At 43.0% G+C, this 23,938-nt stretch overlaps 1 protein-coding gene across 2 annotated transcripts in view; it reads left to right on the top strand.

Annotated features, from left to right (window-relative positions):
• DSTYK (dual serine/threonine and tyrosine protein kinase) overlaps positions 1-23,938 on the top strand; it is a 73,064-nt gene that overhangs the window by 18,810 nt on the left and 30,316 nt on the right. The window contains exon 2 of one of the 2 annotated variants that reach the window (XM_017880984.1): positions 11,288-11,649. In XM_017880984.1, the coding sequence (XP_017736473.1) occupies positions 11,288-11,649 (362 nt within the window). Of the gene's footprint in view, positions 1-11,287; positions 11,677-23,938 lie in introns of both variants that reach the window. The other variant, XM_017880983.1, reaches the window with a different exon arrangement.

The raw sequence follows: 23,938 nt of genomic DNA on the forward strand, positions 1-23,938 counted from the left end.
TTTTTTTTTTTTTTTTTTTTTTTTTAATCAAATCAAACTTGCCAGAGCAAAGACTAAGGCCCTATCACAAATGCAGCTAGGTTATAAGACTAGTTTAAATAAAAGCTCTTTCTATTCAATTGAGAGGGACAGTAAGTGAACCAGTATGGAGTTTACGTTTTAGGAATATTCCATATGATATACTCTAGCCTCAGCGTTTAAGATTATGGCAATATCGAGGTGCAAGGAGGAATGTGGGGAAATATAGCTAGTAGAAGAAAAGTCATTCTTAAGTTTTAGTATATAAGAACCCCAATGAGGAAACCTCTTTCACTTTCTCCTGATTGAACAACTGACATGCTCTTCTGGTTCTGTCCCATGGAGATAATTGGAAAAGTTTTGCTGCTTCAACTTGGAAAAGTGGTTTGTTGGTATAGGATAAAAGTAGTTAGTGTATAATGGCGATATAGGCTCTACCACTAAGTAAACATAAGGGGTCACTACAGGCAGTGCAAAGTCAAAGTCAAGCTTCCCCTGGTGGTTTCTTTTCTTTTTTTTTGAGACGGAGTTTTGCTCTTGTTGCCCAGGCTGGAGTGCAACAGCGTGATCTTGGCTCACCGCAGCCTCCACTTCCCGGGTTCAAGCGATTCTCCTGCCTCAGCCTACCAAGTAGCTGGGATTACAGGCATGTGCCACCAAGCCCAGCTAATTTTGTATTTTTAATAGAGACGAGGTTTCTCCATGATGGTCAGGCTGGTCTCAAACTCCCAACCTCAGGTGATCCGCCCTCCTCGGCCTCCCAAAGTGCTGGGATTACAGGCATGAGCCATCACGCCTGGCCTTGGTGGTTTCTTATTTAATGAACCTGATGGTTACAGGTAACTTTTATCAGAGTGTTCTATACTGGAACATCATGTTGGTCTATACTGCTTAGACTTGTGGATTTGGATTCTAAGTCTGATCCTAAACTACTTACTTAGATCAGTGCCTTGAACTCCCCAGACTCTGAGCAAGCAATAGTAAACATCACAGGAAGATTGATGAGATGGAAGGTAATGTGCAGGGCAAAAGTGGAGACAGTGAAGAAACTGTTATTGTTCAAATCCGATTATTGCTGTATTTGATGTATTTTTTTTTTTTTTTTCCTGCTGGCTTTTCTTCTCAAGTAAAATCCTATCTCTTGATCTCTTTCCTCTGAGATCAAGAGCTGGATACGCTTTACTAGGTATACCTTTGGATCCTAAAAAAATTATTTTGAAATAATTTTAAACATACGTAAGTGTTGCAAGAACAATAAAAGAGTTCTAATACCTGCTTCATGCAAATTTTCTAGTTGTTAACATTTTCATGGATTTGTTCCATCACCCAGTCTCTCTCCTTCCTCATATATATTACATGTAGTCTTTTAATGAACCTTTTGAGAGCTGAATGCAGATAGTTTTTCTCATCTCCTCTAAACACTTCAGTGTACATTCCTCCCAAACAAGGATATGCTTTTATGATCATCATACGGCTCGCCAAATCAAGAAATTAACCTGGGTTCAGTACTACCATCCAGTCCACAGACCCTGTTCAGGTTTTGCCAACTGTCCCAACAATGTCTCCTTTTTTTTTTTTCTTTCATCACAGGGTATATGATGTCAACCCATCCCTGGAGATGTTTTCTCCACCTTAAATTCACCATTTTTAGGGCCAGGCGTGGTGGCTCATGCCTGTAATCCCAGCACTTTGGGAGACCAAGGTGGGTGGATCACCTGAAGTCAGGAATTCAATACCAGCCTGGCCACTGTGGCAAAACCCCATCTCTACTAAAAATACAAAAAAAATTAACCAGGCATGGTGGTGCATGCTTGTAATCCCTGCTACTTGAGAGGCTGAGGCAGGAGAATTGTTTGAACCCGGGAGGTGGAGGCTGCAGTGAGCTGGGATCATGCCATTGCACTCCAGCTTGGGCAACAAGAACAAAACTCTGTCTCAAAAAAAAAAATAAATAAAAATAAATAAATTCACCATTTTTTCCTTTGCAATTGATTAGTTTGTGAATTACCATTTTTTCCTTTGCAGTTGATTAGTTTGTGGAGAGGTGTTCTTATATTTCACTGATACCCTGTTTCTCAAAAAACCTCCTTCCAGTAGACCTGGCATTCACTGATAACTCCCACCTGTCTCGGTGATGGGGGTTTTTTTTTTTGTTTTGTTTTGTTTTGTTTTTACAGGCAAGGTCTTGCTTGGTTACCCAGGCTGGATGGAGTGCAGTGGTATGATCATAGCTCACTGCAGCCTTAATTTCCTGGGCTCAGGCAATCCTCCTGCCTCAGCCTCCCTAGTGTCTGGGACTACAGACACATGTCACCGTGCCTAGCTAATTTTAAAATTTTTTGTAGAGATGGAGTCTTACTATGTTGCCCAGGTTGGTCTTGAACTCCTAGGCTCAAGCGATCCTCCTGCCTCAGCCTCCTGAAGTGCTGGGATTACAGGCGTGAGCGACCATGTCCAGCCCAATGGTGGTGTTTATATCCATCATTGCTTGTATATGTATTAGTTGTAGTCTACTGTAAAGAAGAGCTTTCCTTTTCTCTTGTTTATTTAATCATTGTAGACTTGTGAATTTTTTCAATGGATTGTAATATCTTCCTATCACTTTTTATTTTTATGCATAAATTGTCCCCACTTTGGTGATTGAGTTTCCCTTCAAGCTCGTTCCTGTGTCCTTTTGACATATTCCCACCTTTGGATCATTGTTAATGCTTATAAACTGTTATACACTGCCTTCCAAATGCCAGAAACTAAGCCCTCTGTGAACCATGGGGTTGACTTCCTTCAAGGAACTACTTCCATCTCTGTGTCCCATACATTAAAGCCTCAACTGCCAGCTGCGATTCTGTTCCCTCTGTAGTGTGACCAGTCTCAGGAGCAGTTTCACCCAGAAAGGAGCTTCTTCAGCATGCTGCTGAGTATGTTCCCATTTTACATGGCTCCTAGGGAGTATCAGCCTCTAGGGAGGTGGTCTCCTCTCCCCAGGTGCCAATACTATGTGCTTCTTAAAAGCTGTGAGAGATCTTAACATGACCCTGACATAGAATAACTTTAGAGAGACTTCTGCCAACTTGACATTTCCGATTCCAGCAAGAGCTTTGGCTACTGGAGTGCATTTCAGTCTCTAATCTTCAATAACCATCCCCTTCAAATGAAATAGCGTGTACTACTTGGTCCTGAAGGTTCTGAAAGCCAGACTACCTAAGCATCTGTTTTCCTTAAATGAGAGTACCTCCTATGTCAATCTTTCAAATTTAGCTGAAGGTCAGAGAGCTTGTTTGGGAAGGATAAATAAATATTTCTGGACTAAATTTTTCTCTCTCAGCCCCTGGAATTTTGTAGTTCAGTACTTCAAAGCTTGTGGTAGAATTGACTGTAGTAGAAAGACTATATAAGATTACTTTCTCAATTTAGGATTTGTTCTTTTCTCTACTTTTGGTACAGATAGTAAAAAATAAAACATCACTACCTATTTGTGGAAATGCATATTTGTGTCACTGGTTGGCTCAGTTAACTATAAAATCCTTTGTCTTTCTTTCTTCCTTTCTTCCTTCCTTTCTTTCTTTTTTTCTTTCTTTTGGTGGAGTCTCACTCTGTCGCCCAGGCTGGAGTGCAGTGGTGCGATCTCGGCTCACTCCTTGCTCTGCCTCCTGGGTTCAGCCATTCTCCTGCCTCAGCCTCCCGAGTAGCTGGGACTACAGGCGCCCACCACAGCACCTGGCTAATTTTTTGTATTTTTAGTGGATACGGGTTTCACCGTGTTAGCCAGGATGCTCTCGATCTCCTGATCTCGTGATCCGCCCACCTGGGCCTCCCAAAGTGCAGAGATTACAGGTGTGAGCCACCGCGCTTGGGGCAATCCTTTGTTTTTCATTCACTTTCAGAGGGGACTTAAGTTGACTTCCCATAAAAGCATGGCAAGTTCAATGTTAGAAGTGATATTTTTGGCCAGGCATGGTGGCTCACACCTGTAATCTCAGCACTTTGGGAGGCTGAGGTGGGCAGATCACCTGAGGTCAGGAGTTTGAGACCAGCTTGGCCAACATGGTGAAACCCTGTCTCTACCAAAAAAAAAAAAAATTAGTGGCACTTGCCTGTAGTCCTAGCTACTTGGGAGGCTGAGGCATGAGAATCGCTTGAACCCGAGAGGTAGAGGTTGCCCTGACCCGAGATCATGCCACTACACTCCATCATGGACGACAGAGCTGGGGTTTTGGCACACGCCTGTAGTCCCAGCTATTTGGGAGACTGAGGCACAAGAATCTCTTGAACCAGGGAGGTGGAGGTTGCTATGACCCGAGATCATGCCACTGCACTCCAGCCTGGGTGACAGAGCTGGAGTTTTCTTTTTTTGAGCTCTGTCTCTGTCTTTTTTTTAGGCCAGGCATGGTGGCTCACGCCTGTAATCCTAGCACTTTGGGAAGGTGAGGTGGGAGGGTCACTTGAACCCAGGAGTTTGAGACCAGCCTGGGCAACATACTGAGACACCATCTCTATTAAAAAAAAAAAAAAAAAAAAAAAAAGTGAGATTTTTAAAACTACTGAAAGAGGGAGATCCTTGGGTACCAGGAACAAGTATTGCAGTAATAACTCTGTCAAGACCTGAATTAACTCTGCAGTGCATGTTAACTTTATGAACTGCAGTAGTATAATAAAGCAAAAGTATTTTCTATTTCACCGACTCTTATAGTGCCTTCCCTACGTTGGACATGGACTGTACCTTAAGAGCCTTTAGTTACCTTTCACGAGTGTGTATTACTGATTGGTAGTGGCTGAAAGGTGTGATAGATTTCCTCACTCATCTTAAGGGTCATAGTCAACACTTCTCTAACAAAAGACAGGTTAACAAGAGAAAAGCATAACAAATTTATGTAACACAGGAGGCTTTAGAAATGAAGTCTCAAGGACCCAGGGAAAACTGTCTGTTTTTATGCTTAGGTTTGATGAAGAATTCACTGCCGTGTAGAAAGTGATTGGACAGTAAGACATGATCTAATGGTAATAGACTGAGAAACCCACCAAGACTGGTGTGCTCAGGTCATTCTTGGGCTCTCTGTGTAGCATTCCTTCCCCCAGAGTATGGGATGGGGCAGGACCTCTCTAGAATGCGAGTCTTCAGAGGACAAGAGAGTGACCTTTCTAGTTTTATGGCTTGCTTCAGAGAAGAAGGTTTCTAGTCAGTTCCTTTTTTTTTTTGAGATGAAGTCTCATTCTGTTGTCCAGGCTGGAGTGCAGTGGCATGATCTCGGCTCACTGCAGCCTCCACCTCCCAGGTTCAAGCGATTGTCCTGCCTCAGCCTCCCAACTAGTTGGGACTATAGGCACATGCCGCCACGCCTAGCTAATTTTTGTATTTTTAGTAGAGGTGGGGTTTTACCGTGTTGACCAGACTGGTCTTGTAGTGATCCACCCACCTGGGCCTTCCAAAGTGCTGTGATTACAGGCGTGAGCCACTGTGCCTGGCCAGGGTTTCTAGTTTCTGTGGTCTTGAGGAAGAGGAATTCTGGTTTCTATGAGTAGCTTAGGGGGAGAAAAAGGGGAGGCAGACAGGAGGCCCGGAGAAGGTCAGAGAGCAACCTTGCTTCTAAGGCCTTCCAATCTCCTTTAGTTCAAAGTGCTTAGCATGCCAAAGCACCATACTTTAGGGTATTGTTTTCTGAGCCTGATGGGATGGAAATAGGCAAGAAGGAGAGTGTATTGCTACAAATTGATTGCCATTACCCCAGAAACAATTTAAATAAAATATCTATCCTAAAGAGTCACTAGCAACAGAAACAGGTCATGAGTATTTCCTCCTTCCTGTCGTCTCTTTTCAGAGTAGTCACCCAAACAGTAATACACACTGACTGTTGAGTGGAGCATTAAGAATTTCTCTGAAAAGAGTGTACTGTTGCTGTTAGCAAAGAAACTTTAGAGATCTCAGGTAGAATAACGTTTTTTGAAAGTGTGAACCAGCCAGTGGTAATATTGTGGTTTTCTCCATATGCTTTATTCCTCATGGTTTGGGACAACTTTCATAGGGATTATATCAGTCTGCTTTACATTGAGGTCCTACAGTTACTAAATTGCATTTGACCCCAGATTGGAAAACAATGTGGCGTAGGGGTCATTGTCTACTGGCCCCCAGAGATCTAGGTACAGTTCCTGCTTATCTCTGCAGTTCGCTGCTCAGAGAAATGGGGAAACCTTAGCTGTTTTTTGTTTTTTGTTTTTGAGACGGGGTTTCGCTCTTGTCACTCAGACTGGAGTGCAATGGCGCTATCTCGGCTCACTACAACCTCTGCCTCCAGGGTTCAAGCAATTCTCCTGCCTCAGCCTCCTGAATAGCTGGGATTACAGGCATCAGCCACCATGCTTGGCTAGTTTTTGTATTTTTAGTAGAGATGGGGTTTCACCATGTTGGCCAGGTTGGTCTCGAACTCCTGACCTCAGGTGATCCACCCGCCTTAGCCTCCCAAAGTCCTGGGATTACAGGCTTGAGCCACCGCGCCCAGCCTGGTTTGGTTTTTTGAGCATCCATTTCCTCATCTTTATTATTATTACTTTTTGAGGCAGGTGACTCACCCAGGAGAGTCACACAGTAGCGTGATCACGGGTCACTGCAGCCTCAGTCTCCCTTGGGTCAAGCAGTCTTCACACCTCAGCCTCCTGAGTAGCACACCATCATGCCTGGCTGATTTTTAAAAATTTTTTAGTAGAAACAAAGGCGCGGCGGGGGTTGCTCCCTTTGTTGTCCAGGCTGGTCTCTCACTTCTGAGCTCAAGCCATCCATCCATGTTGGCCTCCCGAAGTGCTGGGATTAGAGGCATGAGCCACCACTCCTGGCCCATTTCTTCATTTTTAAATAGAGTTAATAATAGTTCTTGTCTGGTAGAATTATGAGCTTTAAATGAGATGAAGCAAATAAAGTGATCAATAGATATAAAGGGCTCAATAAATGTTATCTAAAACGAAAACCAAAATGGGTTGCTGCTTTATTTGTTCTTCTCCTCCATCTAGCTTGAAACTTTTGTTTAGAAGTAAACAAAAATCAAAATCTGTGTTTAAGAACAACCACCAAGAACAACAACAACAAAAGCCTTGGTTTGCACTTAAGACGATTTGGTATGAATTTTCCCCCAGCCAGAGTTGGCAGGGTTAATGTGCGCCAGCTGAGAAGCCATGCTGTTACCTTCTGGCAGCCCATATGCAGATGCTGTTGTATTAATTACAAAAGAAAACTCGATTAACTTGGAAGTCCTTTAACTGTCAGTGAGGCAGCTGCTCCAGCTCTGAAACAGGTTTTCTTCCTCCCTTCTACTGTCAGTCTACAGCTTTTAATCTCTTCTTTAGAGAACTAAGACTGCACTGTAGGTCCTCAGAGCCCCTGGCTAGTTCAGTCTACTTTTTGATCTGCAGTTATAGTGGTCCAAGGGGCGCCTGCATAGATTCACATATAATTTAAAATAAAATAAAAACAACCAGACCAACCACCCATCCCCCTCACATCCTTGTTCTTTCAGCAGTTAAAACCTGGCATTTTAGAACTGGAAAGCATGTTAAAGATGACCTAATCCAACTCCACCCGCCTCCATTTACCGATGAGCATTTCAAGGCTCAGAAAGATCGAGTGGATTGCCAAGGTCACAGAGCTAGTCAGAGTGGCAAAGCATGCCTTCATTCTCGTGCTGTTCCCGCTTCCATATTGCACTCCACATCACTGAGCAGTGTGCTCAGAATCCAGGAGTAAAACCATCTGCTTGCAACTTCATTTCTCTCCAAGCCCTTGTTCAAATCTGGTGGAGATGTCAGATAGATGAAAAAGCTAAATATTTAGTGGGAGAAGCAGAGGGCTTGGATAGTGACGTGTTGGAAAACAGAGAGAGTGATGTTTGCCATAGACTTCTAACAGTGTACTGGGCTCAACTTCAGCACCCTTTCCTATTGCACTGGTCTTTGGTTGGTTTGACAGTAGCAAGTTTATTTGTGGTGACTTTTTGTAGGAAAGATGGAGGTGGGGAGTGTTCATTGGGGTCAGATGAATAATGGGGTGTGTCTGCTGTGGTTTTGGCTGATGCAGCCTGTTTCATTGGCTGTCCGGTAGTTGACACTTTGTCTCAGAGGTGCGGAGGCTTTCTCCCTCTGGTCCTGAAAAGTGATTTAGTTGGTTTTCTTCTCTATTATCCACTCTCCTGGTAGTAGCAGTAACAAAGGTTAGTTAGGTTTGTTGGTCTTTTTGTGATGAAACCATTTTTATTGTAAGAATTTAAAGGTTGTCAGTATGCATTCACATGTAGACACTTAAGTGAAAATCTGGGGAGGACTGGCAACAGAAGAAAGCTAGGAAATGTAGATGAGGGTAAAGACACTCTAGCTCGACTTCTCACTGCTCGAGCTAAGACTATGGTAGTTAAATTCCACAAGATGAATGGAAGGGTCCTGTTTTTTTTTTTTTTTTTTTTTTTTTGAGATGGAATCTTGCTCTGTTGCCCAGGCTGGAGTGCAATGGCACGATCTTGGCTCACTGCAACCTCCGCTTCCTGACTTCAAGCGATTCTCCTGCCTCAGCCTCCCGAGTACCTGGGATTACCACCATGCCCAGCTAATTTTTTGTATTTTTAGTAGAGACAGAGTTTCGCCATGTTGGCCAGGCTGGTTTCGAACTCCTGACCTCAGGTGATCCGCCCGCCTCCGCCTCTCAAACTGCTGGGATTACAGGCAGGAGCCACTGCACCTGGCCGAAGGGTCCTATTCTTTATCCGCATGAAGGAGGTTTTTAGGAGTGATGGTTGCTCTTAAACTATTCATCATGATACTGGACTTTTCAAAGTACTCAGTGGGTTTGCTTACAGCTTTCTATAGGTAGCTCTCCCCGCTAAATGGATTCTCAGACAAAACAAACAGATCTGTAACATTAAGCCCTTGGTATGTGTCAGGCATTGTGTTGGGTGTTGAGGATGAAATAGGATGGTTCTTCCTGCTTTTGATGATTATAAACAGATCATTATAATAAAGCATGGTAAGTGTTCTGCAGTTGTGAATAAAGTATGAAGGGACTCAGGACTGACCTGCTGCTACTTGTTAAGTGACCACACAAGCAATTGGCTGTGTCCTCTTGCTTTTAGGTTGTAGATCAAAAGAGTAGACTAGTTGTCTGCTGTTACACTCTTGTATTTAGTAAATACCCTTGCACAGAATTATATACTTAGTTAACTCTGGTTTTTGAAAGGAACTCCTCTCTTTCCCAGGAGAGTAGATTGGCTTGTTTCAGTGTCTGGTGTTGCTGATGTATATATGCAGGCCAGGGTGATATCCTTATAGACAGAGAGATATGAAAAGAAGGGCCCTAATGAAATGCATAGAGGGATTTGCGTGAACACAGACCTCTTTAACCCTTTTGGTGTTACTGTTTGTGGAAGAGAAGGATGCTTAGGGATTTGAAATTGTAGCTGGGTAGGTTCACTCTGAAGTAGAACCACCTCTTAATTGACTCAGGCCTCTCTTGCTTCAATTCCAGCAACAAACAAAATAAATGGCCTACAAATAATTTAATGCAGCTTATGGTTAAGTGACTAAAACAAATACTGTTTCAGTTAGTGCCACCCAAAATTTCAATTATGATGGATGTCTTTGGCTCAAGGATTGGCCTTTTTGTAGCCTAAGAACTGTGTGTCTGTGCTTTTCTGAACAAATGCGGGAATTGCCTGAATCTTAGAGGTAGGCAGACACTGATACTGAGGGAATAAGGAAGTGATATAGTTCAGACTGAGAATTTCAGTGAACTAATTTCGGGTTATTTTTCCCGGACAGAGATTCTCATTCTTTAGGAAGCTTGTTCTGTCTTGAACCTTATTTGAATGTGTTTGGGGAAGTTATCCATTTAGATTAGTAGTAGTTGCCTTGAAAGGAGTTTTTTTGTTTTGCTTTTGTTTTAGATTTTATTTTTTATTATTTTTTGTACAAAACATCAGGTTGGTGAAAAACAGATTTTTTAATTGACACATAGTAATTGTACATATTTATAGGATACATGTGGTATTTATAGGATACATGTGGTATTTCGATATGTGGATAACAATATGGTAATGGTCAAATCAGGGTAATTGGGATGTCCATCAAGGAGAATGTTTTTGAGATAAATCACATCTCTTTCTAGATTTGCCTGGATTTTATCCTAATAGGCAATTATTTCCCTTTGTCCTATTTAGGGTCTTGTCTCCCATAAACAGAAGGAATGTGATTTGATTAGGAGGTATTGATGTTAATTGAGCACCCCAGTGTTTTAAGGAAACAGATGACTTGGCAGCTGGGATGTTGTCACCAGCTATCAGAGCGATGAACTGGAAAAGATTCTAGAGCTTATGCAAACCTGAATAGCATTTCGTTTTATACATTTATACATTTTATATATTTATAGCTCATACATTTAGTAGTAAAATATGTCACAGTGAAGAACATAAGCTAAAACCACATATGGTAGATAATTTAAAAGGACCCTATAGTGCTGTATTATGTGCTACATGATGGCATCTTGGTCAACAAAGGTACAGTATTTTTAGCACACCTTTTCTATGTTTAGATATGTTTAGATACACAAATACTTAAGATTGTGTTACAGCTATCTATAGTATTCAGTACAGTAACATGCTGTACATGTTTGTAGCCTAAGAGCAATAGGCTACACCCTCTAGCTTAGGTGTGTAGTAGGCTGTACCCATACCACCTAGGTTTGTGTAAGTATGCTCTGATGTTCACACAGTGACAGAATCGCCTGATGATGCATTTCTCAGAATGTATGCCTGTTGTTAAGCAACACATGACTGTAATCTGTGTTCAAGTATTACGTCTTCTGTCAGAAGGAAGGGTTTAATTTTGACACATTCAGGTATGTTTCTCCTTGGGCTCGCATCCCAACCAGTATGGTTTTTCTGGCTTTGTTATTTTAATAATCTTGGTGTTTGTGATGGAGTCTTGTAAACTCCTTAGGCTGTCCCTCTACTGAATGAAAAAGGAGGGGGGCGGGAAGATCAGGTCACTCCCACGTTTCTGAGTAGAAATAACAACTTGTTCCTAGGGGATGAGCTAGGGAAGGGAATTCTGTTTGGTATGTGGAGACTTTTCTCACTGGGGTTTTTCCCCTGATATGTCCTTCAACCAAGGTTCCTAGCTAGAAATTTCTCCTCAAGGACCCTGTCATCCTCGTGGGATTTCTGTGTGAGTCTCTTTCTCTCCCCTTCCTCACTCCTCTCTCTCTACTTCTTTCTCTTCCTCCACTCTCCCCTTCCCCAACCAGGCCAACTGAGCTGCATTTCCTTCCCGCCTAAGGAAGAGAAGTACCTCCAGCAGATTGTGGACTGCCTCCCTTGCATACTGATCCTCGGCCAGGATTGTAATGTCAAGTGCCAGCTGTTGAACCTGCTGTTGGGGGTGCAGGTGCTTCCCACCACCAAGCTGGGCAGTGAGGAGAGCTGTAAGCTTCGGCGCCTCCGCTTCACCTATGGAACTCAGACTCGGGTGAGCCTGGCGCTCCCTGGACAGTATGAACTCGTGCACACGCTGGTTGCTCACCAGGGCAACTGGGAGACCATCCCTGAGGAGGATCTGGAGGTCCAAGAGAACAATGAGGATGCTGCTCATGTTTTAGCGGAACTGGAGGTAACGATGCACCATGCTCTCTTACAGGTACCAATCTCATACTTCTCTACCAATTGTATACATATATACCAGCTTTCCTTTTATTTTGACTTTCTAGAAAAGTAATTCGATGATACATAGTCTGAACTCTGAGCAGCAGTGGCTAGTGGAGTCAGAGGAACATAATCTGGGAAGTTGAAAAACAAACAAGACTGTAGCAATACCCATTCCTGCCTCTTCTTACCATGCTGCAAGGCCCTGAGTAGTTTGCTTGTCACCTCACTTTCTTATCTCCGTTTCTAAAATGAAAGGAATATGTGATTCTTGTATCTCAGCATGCTTTTACAGAATAATTGTAATCAAAGTTAGAAATCCTTTCTCATTTCTTAACCAGAAGATATGGCTGGAATTGTCTCTAGTTACCTCTTTCTAAAAGGAATGATAAGATGATGGATGAGTATTGTTCTTATTAGAATTGAGACCAAGTGAAGAATTTTGTGGGTTCTTCCTTAGACCTAACCGTTAATTTACTAAGTAGTACAGAGGACAGATCATTTCTCCTACTTTATAAGGAACATGGGAATGTGAGGACAGGTCTGGCTCAATGTAAGGAGACATGGAGATCTTGTTATTTGAAGAGTATCTTAGTTTCTCTCATAAACTCCCAAAGAGAGCACAGATCCTGTGCCATCTCGTAAGATATCATATTGTCTAAGACTTTATATATTATCACTTAGGAAATACTTCTCTCTTGGTCTGTGTTTCCTTTCCTATTGGATAGTTAGGACTGGGCTATTTAATTAGACCAAATGGGCATGTGACTATGGCAGGGTCAGGAGTGGATAGGGATAGAATAATTCAGCCATACTCAGAGTTTGACCCTTGGTTAACTGTGCCAGGAAAGATGGGCTAGTTTGGCAGGACCTGAAAGAGTGGTTTTTTCTTTCCTTATTTCTTATAACCACTTCAACTACCCCACTTCTAAGAAGCTTAGTTTCTCAGTCAATGAATGAGTCCTTTGGTTGTGGCCGTGGCCTGTGACACTGTAGAAGTAAAAACTGTCGTCTCATTTCCTTCCACAGTCCATATATCTTTCATCTTGATAAATGCCACAGGGGGCTATGTAACAAGCCCCCATTCTCTCTCAGCTCAGTTTCAGTGGTGGTTTCCTGTGTTTTCAAACTGAGAGTTCACATTTCCTAGCTCCAGGATAATGTGAGGGTTTTTGAATAGCTCTGATAGTAACTCTGGCAGTAATCTTTGTATATTAACTGTGGCATGTTCAGTTGACCCATGAACTTCTTCACAATTCATAAGTATTTGATCGATCCATACACAGTCTCTCTGCAGTATACAGTCTTGGTCTAGTTCCTTCAAGCTTCCAATAGCTCAGTGGTTTTCAAACTTATATATATATATATATATTTTGTTGTTGTTGTTTCTTCTTCTTCTTTTTTCTTTTCTTTTTTCTTCTTTTTTATTTTTTTTGAGATGGAGTCTCTCTCTGTTGCCCAGGCAGGAGTGCAGTGGTGTGATCTCAGTTCACTGCAACCTCCGCCTCCTGGGTTCAAGTGGTTCTCCTGCCTGAGCCTATAGAGTAGCTGGGACTATAGGCGCCCGCCACCACACCTGGCTAATTTTTGTAATTTTAGTAGAGGCAGGGTTTCACCATGTTTGTCAGGGGTTTGTCAGGGTGGCCTTGAACTCCTTACCTCAGTGATCCACCCACCTCGGCCTCCCAAAGAACTGGAATTACAGGCATGAGCCACCACGGCTGGCTACTTTTTTATATTTTAATTCAGTGTAAGACAAACATTTTCTTTCAGGACCCAGTACATGTATACACTTATACATTTGAAATACAAGTTTCGTGAAACATTACTTTTGCTTTCTGCAATACATACTGATAATTTCCTCTATTTTTGACTTCATTTTTTGAAAATGTGAGTAGCAACCCACTAAGTTGATGCTATGACCTGGTAGATTATAAACCTGTAGCTTAAAAAGCACTGTTGGGCTCAGTGGCACACACTTGTAGTCCCAGCTACTGGGAAGACTGAGGCATGAGGATTGCTTGAACCTAAGAAGTTGTATCCAGCCTGGGCAACATAGTGAGACCTGTCTCTAAAAAAAGATAATAATAATACTGTTAAATAGCAGAAATGACTGCTGTAAGTCAGGTGGTGATTTTTACCATTCTTGCCCTTAATAACAATCCTGGAATGTGACAAAGCCATCCGCAGGAGAGGCAAATCATTTGACTTTTTTCTCTTAGTCCCTTCATTTTTTAAAATTACTATTATTTTTTTTTATTTTTTTAATTTGTGAGACAGAGTCTTGCTCTGTGGCCCAGGCTGGAGTACAGTAGCATAGTCTTGGCTCACTGCAACCTCCACCTTCCAGATTCAAGCACTTCTACTGCCTCAGCCTCCCGAGTAGCTGGAATTACAGGTGTGTGCCACCACACCCGGCTAATTTTTATATTTTTAGTAGAGATGGGGTTTCGCCGTGTTAGCCAGGCTGGTCTTAAACTCCTGACCACAAGTGATCCTCCCGCCTCAACCTTGCAAAGTGCTGGGATTACAGGCATGAGCTACCATACCCATCCCCTTCATTTTATTGGTTTAAATTTCTAATGCTTGTCTGAGCACAGTGACTTATGCCTGTAATCCCAACACTTTGGGAGACTGAGGGAGGAGGATTGCTTGAGCAGGTCCAAGCGATTCTCGTTCCTTAGTCTCCGAAGTAGCTGGGATTATAGGTGCCTGCCACCACACTCAACTGATTTTTATATTTTTAGTAGAGATGGAGTTTCACCATGTTGGCCAGGCTGGTTTCGAACTCCTGACCTCAAGTTATCCGCCCCCCTCATCCTCCCAAAGTGCTGGAATTACAGTTGTGAGCCACCGTGCCTGGCCCTAATTTTTTTTTTAATTTCTAATGCTCGTTTACTTTTATTCCATAAATTGAGGTGATATAAGAAAGTCACAGAAAGGGAAGTACGAGCCATTCCCCAAGTGCGTATCTGAGCATGTATCTTTCCATTGAGAGCTCCCAGGGCCTACTCCTGATGTGTGCTAAGCAAGCAGACAGAGGCAACAATTGAGGCTACTTGGATGGGATGTTGAGATATCAAATCAGCTTTCTCTCAGCATAGTTAAAAAATATATTCTCTCTTCTCTTTTCTTGAGGAATTATTTAGCCTCTCATGTTGTTTCGTGTGGTTTGTGAGACTTCCTTGGCCAGTGTTTCTCTAGATCTGCTTTATTCTCCAGTGGTTTTGGTGTAGGCCTCGTACCAGATCCCTGTAGTTCTAAGTTTAGAATCCCTTGTTGTTGAGTCTCAGAGGGCCTTGCAACCTTTGTGGAATCCAAGCACTGCCCTCTCACTGCAGCCCGACTCCTGTCTCTGTTACATACATCAGCAATACTCAGCTTACTGCTGGGGGCATCGCACAGCAGCTACCTGAAAATCGTTCATGCCAGCGAGAATGAGCTTTTTGTTTAGCTCCAGTTATTTTTAGGACCAGTGAGTTAGCTCTAAATAGCCCTTCCATCTGATTTGTGAAGAGGGTAGTAAAGAAAGGAAACATTTAGCTAAAGGAAATCAAGATTGAATTAGGGGAAATGCAGTGTTCATTTTGAACTGTCAAATTATCAAAGCAGAATTTCCCCTGCCCTCTTATACAATGGTCATTCTTCTAATATGTTATTTTAAAGTCCTCATAAATTAGCCATTTTCAGTTTGTTCCAGAATAGGCCGACTCACATGGACCCACACTGCTTGGTATTCCCACCTTTTTAGTTCTGGATCCCCTGAGATTCTCAGTTCAAAATTCAACAATAGAGGAACACTGTCAAGCCGTTCGTATCTGAAACCTCAGTTGGTGTTCAAACATAGTCACTTTGCAATTGGCAGCGCAGTTCACCATTCGCCATATTCACTAGTTGTGTCTTTATATACAAAAGTACTCCCCCTTCCCCACCCTCATGCCTTCCTTCAAGCATATATATCTGATACCTCCTTTTCCATTTCTTTCTTCTTACAAATCTGATGGAACAGTTGTCTACCTTAGAGTTGCTCAATCTGATATATCTGTGTGTGTGTTTATTTTTGTTTTTTTCTCCCGTGAACACCTGTAAGAAAAGGAAGAAGCAGCAGCAGAAGCGATTAAACTTGCTCAGCCTGAGATGGGATTCCTGCAGCCTGGAGGTGGCGTTTTGTTTACTGTGGCAGTTACATAGCTTCAGTTGATCTGCTCTGATCAGTAGCCCACCAGGTGCTTTTGGCCTTTTGGGCTGCCACATACTGACCTGGTTATTGGCTCATGGTGTTATCTGTTAGGGTTTACTTCAGGGAACTGAGGTAGACTAATATTTCCAGGCAAGGTCAGTGACTTGCAAATAACCTTTTTTTTTTTTTTTGTGATGGGGTCTTACTCTTGTCACCCAGGCTGGAGTGCAATGGCGCAGTCTTGGCTCACTGCAACCTCTGCCTCCTGAGTAGCTGGGATCACAGGTGCCTGCCACCATGCCTGGCTAATTTTTGTACTTTTAGTAGAGACGGGGTTTCACCGTGTTGACCAGGCTGGTCTTGAACTCCTAACCTCAGGTGATCTGCCCACCTCGGTCTCCCAAAGTGCTGGGATTACAGGTGTGCACCACCATGCCTGGCTAATTTTTGTACTTTTAGTAGAGACGGGGTTTCACCGTGTTGACCAGGCTGGTCTCGAACTCCTGACCTCAGGTGATCTGCCTACCTCGGTCTCCCAAAGTGCTGGGATTACAGGTGTGCACCACCATGCCTGGCTAATTTTTGTATTTTTTGTAGAGATGGGGTTTCATCACGTTGGCCAGGCTGGTCCCAAACACTTGAACTCAAGCAATCTGCCTGCCTTGGCCTCCCAAAGTGCTGGGATTACAGGGATGAGCCACCACGCCTGGCCAGTAATTGTTTTTGTTTGTCTGTTTTGCTACCCTGTTTTTAACGAACAGATATCGGTATTTTAAAATTTTCAGTAATTAATGCTTTTACAACTCATAAGCATTATANGTGTTGACCAGGCTGGTCTTGAACTCCTAACCTCAGGTGATCTGCCCACCTCGGTCTCCCAAAGTGCTGGGATTACAGGTGTGCACCACCATGCCTGGCTAATTTTTGTACTTTTAGTAGAGACGGGGTTTCACCGTGTTGACCAGGCTGGTCTCGAACTCCTGACCTCAGGTGATCTGCCTACCTCGGTCTCCCAAAGTGCTGGGATTACAGGTGTGCACCACCATGCCTGGCTAATTTTGTATTTTTTGTAGAGATGGGGTTTCATCACGTTGGCCAGGCTGGTCCCAAACACTTGAACTCAAGCAATCTGCCTGCCTTGGCCTCCCAAAGTGCTGGGATTACAGGGATGAGCCACCACGCCTGGCCAGTAATTGTTTTGTTTGTCTGTTTTGCTACCCTGTTTTTAACGAACAGATATCGGTATTTTAAAATTTTCAGTAATTAATGCTTTTACAACTCATAAGCATTATAAAAGATCTTAAAATGACAAGTTTACATAAAATTTTAACCCCCAAATTTACTAAACACTATTTGTTGCTAGAAAACTAGCTTCTCTCATTTTTTGTCTAGTTATTGGCATTTCAAGACCAGACTGGGCTACAAAGTGAGACCTCATCTCTACGAAAAATTAGCCAGGTGTGGTGGCGTACACCTGTGGTCCCAGGAGGATCAGTTGAGCCCAGGAGGTCGAGGCTGCGTTGCATCTTGGGTTATGGAGTGAGACCCTATCTCAAAAAAAAAAAAAAAAAAAAAAAACAAAACCACACACACACACAAACCCCAACATTGGTGGCTCACACCTGTGGTTCCAGCACTTTGGGAGGCTGAGGTGGGCGGATCGCCTGAGGTCAGAAGTTTGAGACCAGCCTGGCCAACATGGTAAAACCCTGTTACTATTAAAAATACAAAACTTAGCTGGACATGGTGGCAGGTGCATGTAATCCCAGCTACTCGGGAGGGTGAGGCAGGAGAATCACTTGACCCAGGGAGGTGGAGGTTGTAGTGAGCCGAGATCACGCCACTGCACTCCAGCCTGGGCGACAAGAGTGAAACTCTGTCTCAAAAAAAACCCCAACATTTGTTATACATTACTTACCTTTAGTTAGATACCATATTGTCTCTTGAGTATATCTAGGTTAAAAGATAAAAATTGATAGGTAAAAGGTAAGAAAGAATGCTGAGTGAGGCCCTCAGGGCAAGAAGATACTGTTGGTGGAGGGAGTCTATGGAATTGGGCCAAAAAATGGTCAACTCCAAGGGAAAAGAAACAAGGATCATATTTATATGTACAGGACGGAGAAATAAAAAATGATATTCTAGAAGTATAATTAAAATTTAAAACTCTTATTTTATGTGGCAAAAAAGGGAAACTGAAGTGATATATTTAAAAAGGATGTGGAAAGTTCAGGCGAATGCTAAATTATAAATTCTTTATGGCAGTAATCCTATTTTGTTTTTAATATCTCTCTCACCTTTACCCTCGCATGCACTAACATACATAGTAAAATGTAACCATCCTGCATACATTGCTCTTTGCCAAAAAACCTGGGTATTCCTGTTATAGGCTAATATACCTATGAAGGATATGTGTGATTCAGAGGCAATTTTTTTTTTAATCCCTATGCTCACTGTAATAACCTTGATATATCTCTTAAAAGAACAGCCTGGCTGGGCGCAGTGGCTCATGCCTGTAATGCCAGCACTTTGGGAGGCCAAGGCAGGCAGATTGCTTGAGTTCAGGAGTTTGAGACCAGCCTGGGCAACAAGGCAAAACCCTTTCTCTACAAAAAAAACAAAAATTAGCTGGGTGTGGTAGCACATGCCTGTAGTCCTAGCTACTCGGGAGGCTGAGGTGGGAGGACTACTTGAGCCTGGGAAGTGGAGGTTGCAGTAAGCTGAGACCACGCCATTGCACTCCAGCCTGGGTTTCTGTCTCAAAAATAAATAAATAAATAAGTAACAACATCCTGTGTAGCCATAAAAAAGAATGAGTTCGTGTCCTTTGCAGGGACATGGATGATGCTGGAAGCCATCATTCTGAGCAAACAGGAACAGAAAACCAAACACTGCATATTCTTACTCATAAGTGGGAGTTGAACAAGGAGAACACATGGACCCAAGGAGGGGAGCATCAGACACGGGGGCCTGTTGAGGGGGTTGGAGGAAGGGGAGGGAGAGTATTAGGACAAATACCTAATGCATGTGGGGCTTAAAACCTAGATGATGGGTTGATAGGTGCAGCAAACCATACCTATGTAACAAACCTGCACGTTCTACACATGTATCCCAGAACTTAAAGTAAAAAAAACAAAACAAAATAACATCCTGAAGCTGAGGCTGTATTTCCTCAGTTCACTGTCAGTGATTCATCTCTGGCCTTCCAGGGTTGGCTCTTTTTTTTTTTTTGAGACAGAGTCTTGCTCTGTCGCCCAGGCTGGAGTGCAGTGCAGTGGCCGGATCTCAGCTCACTGCAAGCTCTGCCTCCCGGGTTTACACCATTCTCCTGCCTCAGCCTCCCGAGTAGCTGGGACTACAGACGTCCGCCACCTCGCCCGGCTAGTTTTTTGTATTTTTTAGTGGACATGGGATTTCACCGTGATAGCCAGGATGGCCTCGATCTCCTGACCTCGTGATCCGCCGGTCTCAGCCTCCCAAAATGCTGGGATTACAGGCTTGAGCCACCGCGCCCGGCCCAGGGTTAGCTCTTGAGGCGAAAATCTGACAGCAGTCACAGTCTTCATCTTTTGTCTTCTTCCTTTGCTAGGATTCTGTCTACCTCTTTCCTGCACCAAATAGCTTCCTTTCTGTTTTTACTATCTCACATATTTGTTTGTTTCCTTCTGAGTAGAGGATGGATGGGGTAGGGAATCTTCCCTAATTCAGAGACTTAGAGATTGAAAAGTATTGTCAACAGGCAGAAACTGTTGTTAGGACTATTAACAATATTTTCTTTTTGACTGCTATTGTGATGTCTCAACCAATCCATAGAGGATATTATCTTGTTTGATAACGGAGCCTTTACTTTGTAACCAGCCAGCATATACTTCTTAATACAGAACCTTAGCTAGAATTGTTAGGACCCCTGAAAGCATCTAGTCTATCTTTTATTCTACTTTCGTAACTCCCCAAACACCAAATCAGATAGTGCTTGACACAGAGTGGGTCTTCCATGACTGTTTAAACATTGTCTTTGTAGCTATGGGGACCTGGATTTATATCCTGGTTTTGTCACTTAGCTGTGTCACTTTGTTCCCTCATTTGTAAGATGGGGCTATAATTCCTATCTTTTTTTTTTTTTTTTCTGAGACAGTGTCTCACTCTGTCGCCCGGGCTGAAGTGCAGTGGCAGGATCTTGGCTCACTGCAGCCTCAACCTCCTAGGCTCAAGTGATCCTCTCATCTCAGCCCCTGAGTACCTGGGACTACAGGCACATGCTACTATGCCTGGCTAATTTTTGTATTTTTTTGTAGAAATGAGGTTTTGCCATGTTGCCCAGGCTGGTCTCGAACTTCTGGGCTGAAGCATTCTGCCTGCCTAAGCCTCCCAGGGTGCTGGGATTACAAACATGAGTCACTGTGCCCGGCCTATAATTCCTATCTTTTAGAATTGGTATGAGGCTAACGTGCGAGAATGTGTTGAAAGCACCTACCACAGTGTCTGGCACATAGTAAGCCCATTTCCTCCTCCCTTTGAATAAATCAGTGTCCTTGAGAAGACTTCCTGCTCTCTCAGTCACCCATCCCTTCCCTGAATCATCCACATTGGAACTCCTCCCAAAACTTAAGACTTCTTCTTCCAACTTACTTATAGTTATTCTTCTACTCTTATTAGAGAGAACATTCTTCGTAATTCATTATGGCTTATTTTTATAATAAAATGAAAGCAGAAAGCTGTTATAAAAGGTTAATAATACAGAAGTATATAAAAGTTGAAAGGTAAAGTTTTTCCTCCTTTCTCTTTCCCGCTTCTCTATTCTAGACAAAATATTTTGTCTCTCCCAATCTAGTAAGTGGCAAGAGAATAAAATTCAGATTTCTACTTTTATGTGCATCAGTAGATACCTAGGTGTTTGACTATCCATTAGGTAGAATGCATAGAGACCATTCAATATATTCTTTTTTTTTTTTTTGAGACGGAGTCTCGCTCTGTCGCCCAGGCTGGAATGCAATGGCTGGATCTCAGCTCACTGCAAGCTCCGCCTCCCGGGTTTACGCCATTCTCCCGCCTCAGCCTCCCGAGTAGCTGGGACTACAGGCGCCCGCCACCTCGCCCGGCTAGTTTTTTGTATTTTTTTAGTAGAGACGGGGTTTCACTGTATTAGCCAGGATGGTCTCGATCTCCTGACCTCGTGATCCGCCCATCTCGGCCTCCCAAAGTGCTAGGATTACAGGCTTGAGCCACCACGCCCGGCCCATTCAATATATTCTTATCAACTTGTCGATTACCTAATCCGTTGTCATTTGAGATAGAGAGAAGAGAGTTCAGATCCTTAAAGTCTTCATGCTTATGAGTTGAGAATCAGAGCTAAAATCTTTGCTTTTGGGTGTTTGGGATTATAAATATTCTTCTACTTTTAACATGATGGTCTCATGCTTTCTGTGGCTTCTGAGGTCTATGATTGTGATTGTGTTTTTTCTAAGTCTTATATCTGGCCTGAGTTACACACTGATGCTTTTACTAGGTAGGGAGATGAGCTTGTATCCATTCAATGTTGACTACTGGGATAAAACTCTGGCTTGCCTTCACATTGATCCCAGTTTCTTTGAGGCATGTTGTAACCTAGAAACATGTTATAGCTGTTTGGTTGCAGCTCCCCCTTGGAAGGTATATGTACCAACAAGAGTCAAGGTATTTTAATTTCTTTTTTTTTTTTGATATGGTGTCTCGCTCTGTCGCCCAGGCTGGAGTGCAGTGGCAGGATCTCGGCTCACTGCAACCTCTGCCTCCTAGGTTCAAGCGATTCTCCTGCCTCAGCCTCCTGAGTAAGTGGGATTACAGGTGCCTGCCACCATGCCTGGTTAATTTTTGTATTTTTAGTAAAGATAAGGTTTCAGTATTTTGGCCAGGCTGGTCTCAAACTCCTGACCTTAAGTGATTCACCTGCCTTAGCCTCCCAAAGTGCTGGGATTACAGGCTGAAGAGTGATGTTTCAGGGAACTATTTAGAAATGATAAAGAATCAGCCCTGTGTGAAAATAAACAGGAGAAACCTTTCAAATGCCCCGTGAGAATGTCACAAGAGGAGAACTGGAAGTAAAGATAGCTAGAATATGGGGACAAGGATAGAGGTCAAGGGTGTGCAAGGGCAGGACAGTTATTAATATATAGTTGCATACTTTTCTATGTGATGTGAACCTGAGGCTGCAGAACTCTAGAGAAAGCAAAGACACCTTTTACCTACCAACTTTAGCCTGCGTACATAACTGTTTTCTGTGTTTTTTGTTTGTATGTTTGTTTATATTTTAGAAATAGGGTCTCATTCTATTGTTCAGGCTAGAGTGCAGGAACGTGATCATGGCTCACTGTAACCTCAACTTCCTGGGCTCAGGGGATCTTCCTGCCTCAGCCTTCCGAGTAGCTGGGACTATAGGTGTTTGTCACCATACCCGGCTAATTTGTTTTATTTTTTTGTAGAGATGGAGTCTCGCCATATTGCCCAGAGTGGTCTCGAACTCCTGGGCTCAAGGGGATCCTCCAGCCTCAGCCTTACAAAGTGCTGGGGTTACAGGCGTGAGTTACTGTGCCAGGCCACTGTTTTCTGTTTGAATTAGCAGTTAGTATAATCATGCTTTGTTATAATTGAGTTTTAGTAATATACCATGAGCTACAGAGTAGGGATTCTTCACCTATAAGAGTCAGTACTCTTAGGAAGGGGTCAGCCTTCTTCAGTGATTGAGTGATTTCTTCTTGACATTTAAAATAGTGTCACTGGCTGGGCACAGTGGCACATGCCTATAATCCTAGCACTTTGGGATGCCGAGGCAGGAGGATTGCTTGAGCTCAGGAGTTTTAAGACCAGCCTGGGCAACATAGCGAGACTTTGTCTCTACAAAAAATTTAAATAAAATAAAATAGTGTCATTTTACACTTTATACCCAAAACAAAACCAAAGAAGTATATTCTGGTGTTTGTAGAGTAGCAAGCTCCTTCCTATTGCATTTCCTTTTTTTTTTTTTAAGATGGAGTTTTGCTCTTGTTGCCCAGGCTGGAGGGCAATGGCATAATCTTGGCTCACCGCAACCTCTGCCTCCCGGGTTCAAGTGATTCTCCTGCCTCAGCCTCACGAGTAGCTGGGATTACAGGCATGCGCCATCACCCCAGCTAATTTTATATTTTTAGTAGAGATGGGGTTTCTCCATGTTGGTTAGGCTGGTCTTGAACTCCCGACCTCAGGTAATCCACCTGCCTCGGCCTCCCAAAGTGCTGGGATTACAGGCATGAGCCACGGCGCCCAGCCTCTATTGCATTTCTTAATCCTACCAAGAAAATGGGTGGTAACAGATCAGCTTCTGTAAATTCCATGGATTTATGCAGAATGCATTCTACAAGAGAGATCTCTTTAGGAATTCACTGTGACTCAATATGGGAATTATGGGTTACTGTCATGATTCCTTGAGATTCTTTTTACTTGATTGAGTTAGGAGCAAAATGCTTACTCATTGCTTTATTCTTGGAGTAGAGGCAAATGCGATTTCAGATAAATGTGTGGGATAAAATGTGTGGGATGGGAGTTGAAAGATAGAAGATTTTACATATTTTGAAAGTGGCTTTGAGCATCATTTCTTCATTAATTCATTCCATGTTTATTTATTGGATGCTTACTAAGTGCCAGGCACTGTTCTAGGTGCTAAGAAGGGATATAGCCATCCATGAAACAGTCTGATGTCAGACTTCCCTCTCAGGTGGCCATACTAAGACCCATAACAGCTCTGGCTCATCTTCTTTATATTAATTTTTATTTTTTCACTCCCTGTCTCCAGGAGACAGTGTTGGCTTCCTTTTTTGTTTATAACCGTCAGGCATGAGTCATCCCTTCACTGTGAGTATTGCAGAATCGCATATCACATTCCAGCCTAATTTGTACTGCTGCCAGGGTCTCTGCCAGCAGCTCTTTGCCTATCTTCTGACAGTCATGATACTCAGAGCAGTGACACCAACTGCACACGTTAGTCAACTGGGGAAGGGAGAAGAGAGAGCATAATACCTGTTTTCTATCCATTGTTGTTTAGTACAAGGTATATTTAGAAATGGGCAGC

Source organism: Rhinopithecus bieti, unplaced genomic scaffold (genome assembly GCF_001698545.2).
Source record: "Rhinopithecus bieti isolate Rb0 unplaced genomic scaffold, ASM169854v2 scaffold_12049, whole genome shotgun sequence".
In the NCBI taxonomy this organism is placed as follows: domain Eukaryota; kingdom Metazoa; phylum Chordata; class Mammalia; order Primates; family Cercopithecidae; genus Rhinopithecus; species Rhinopithecus bieti.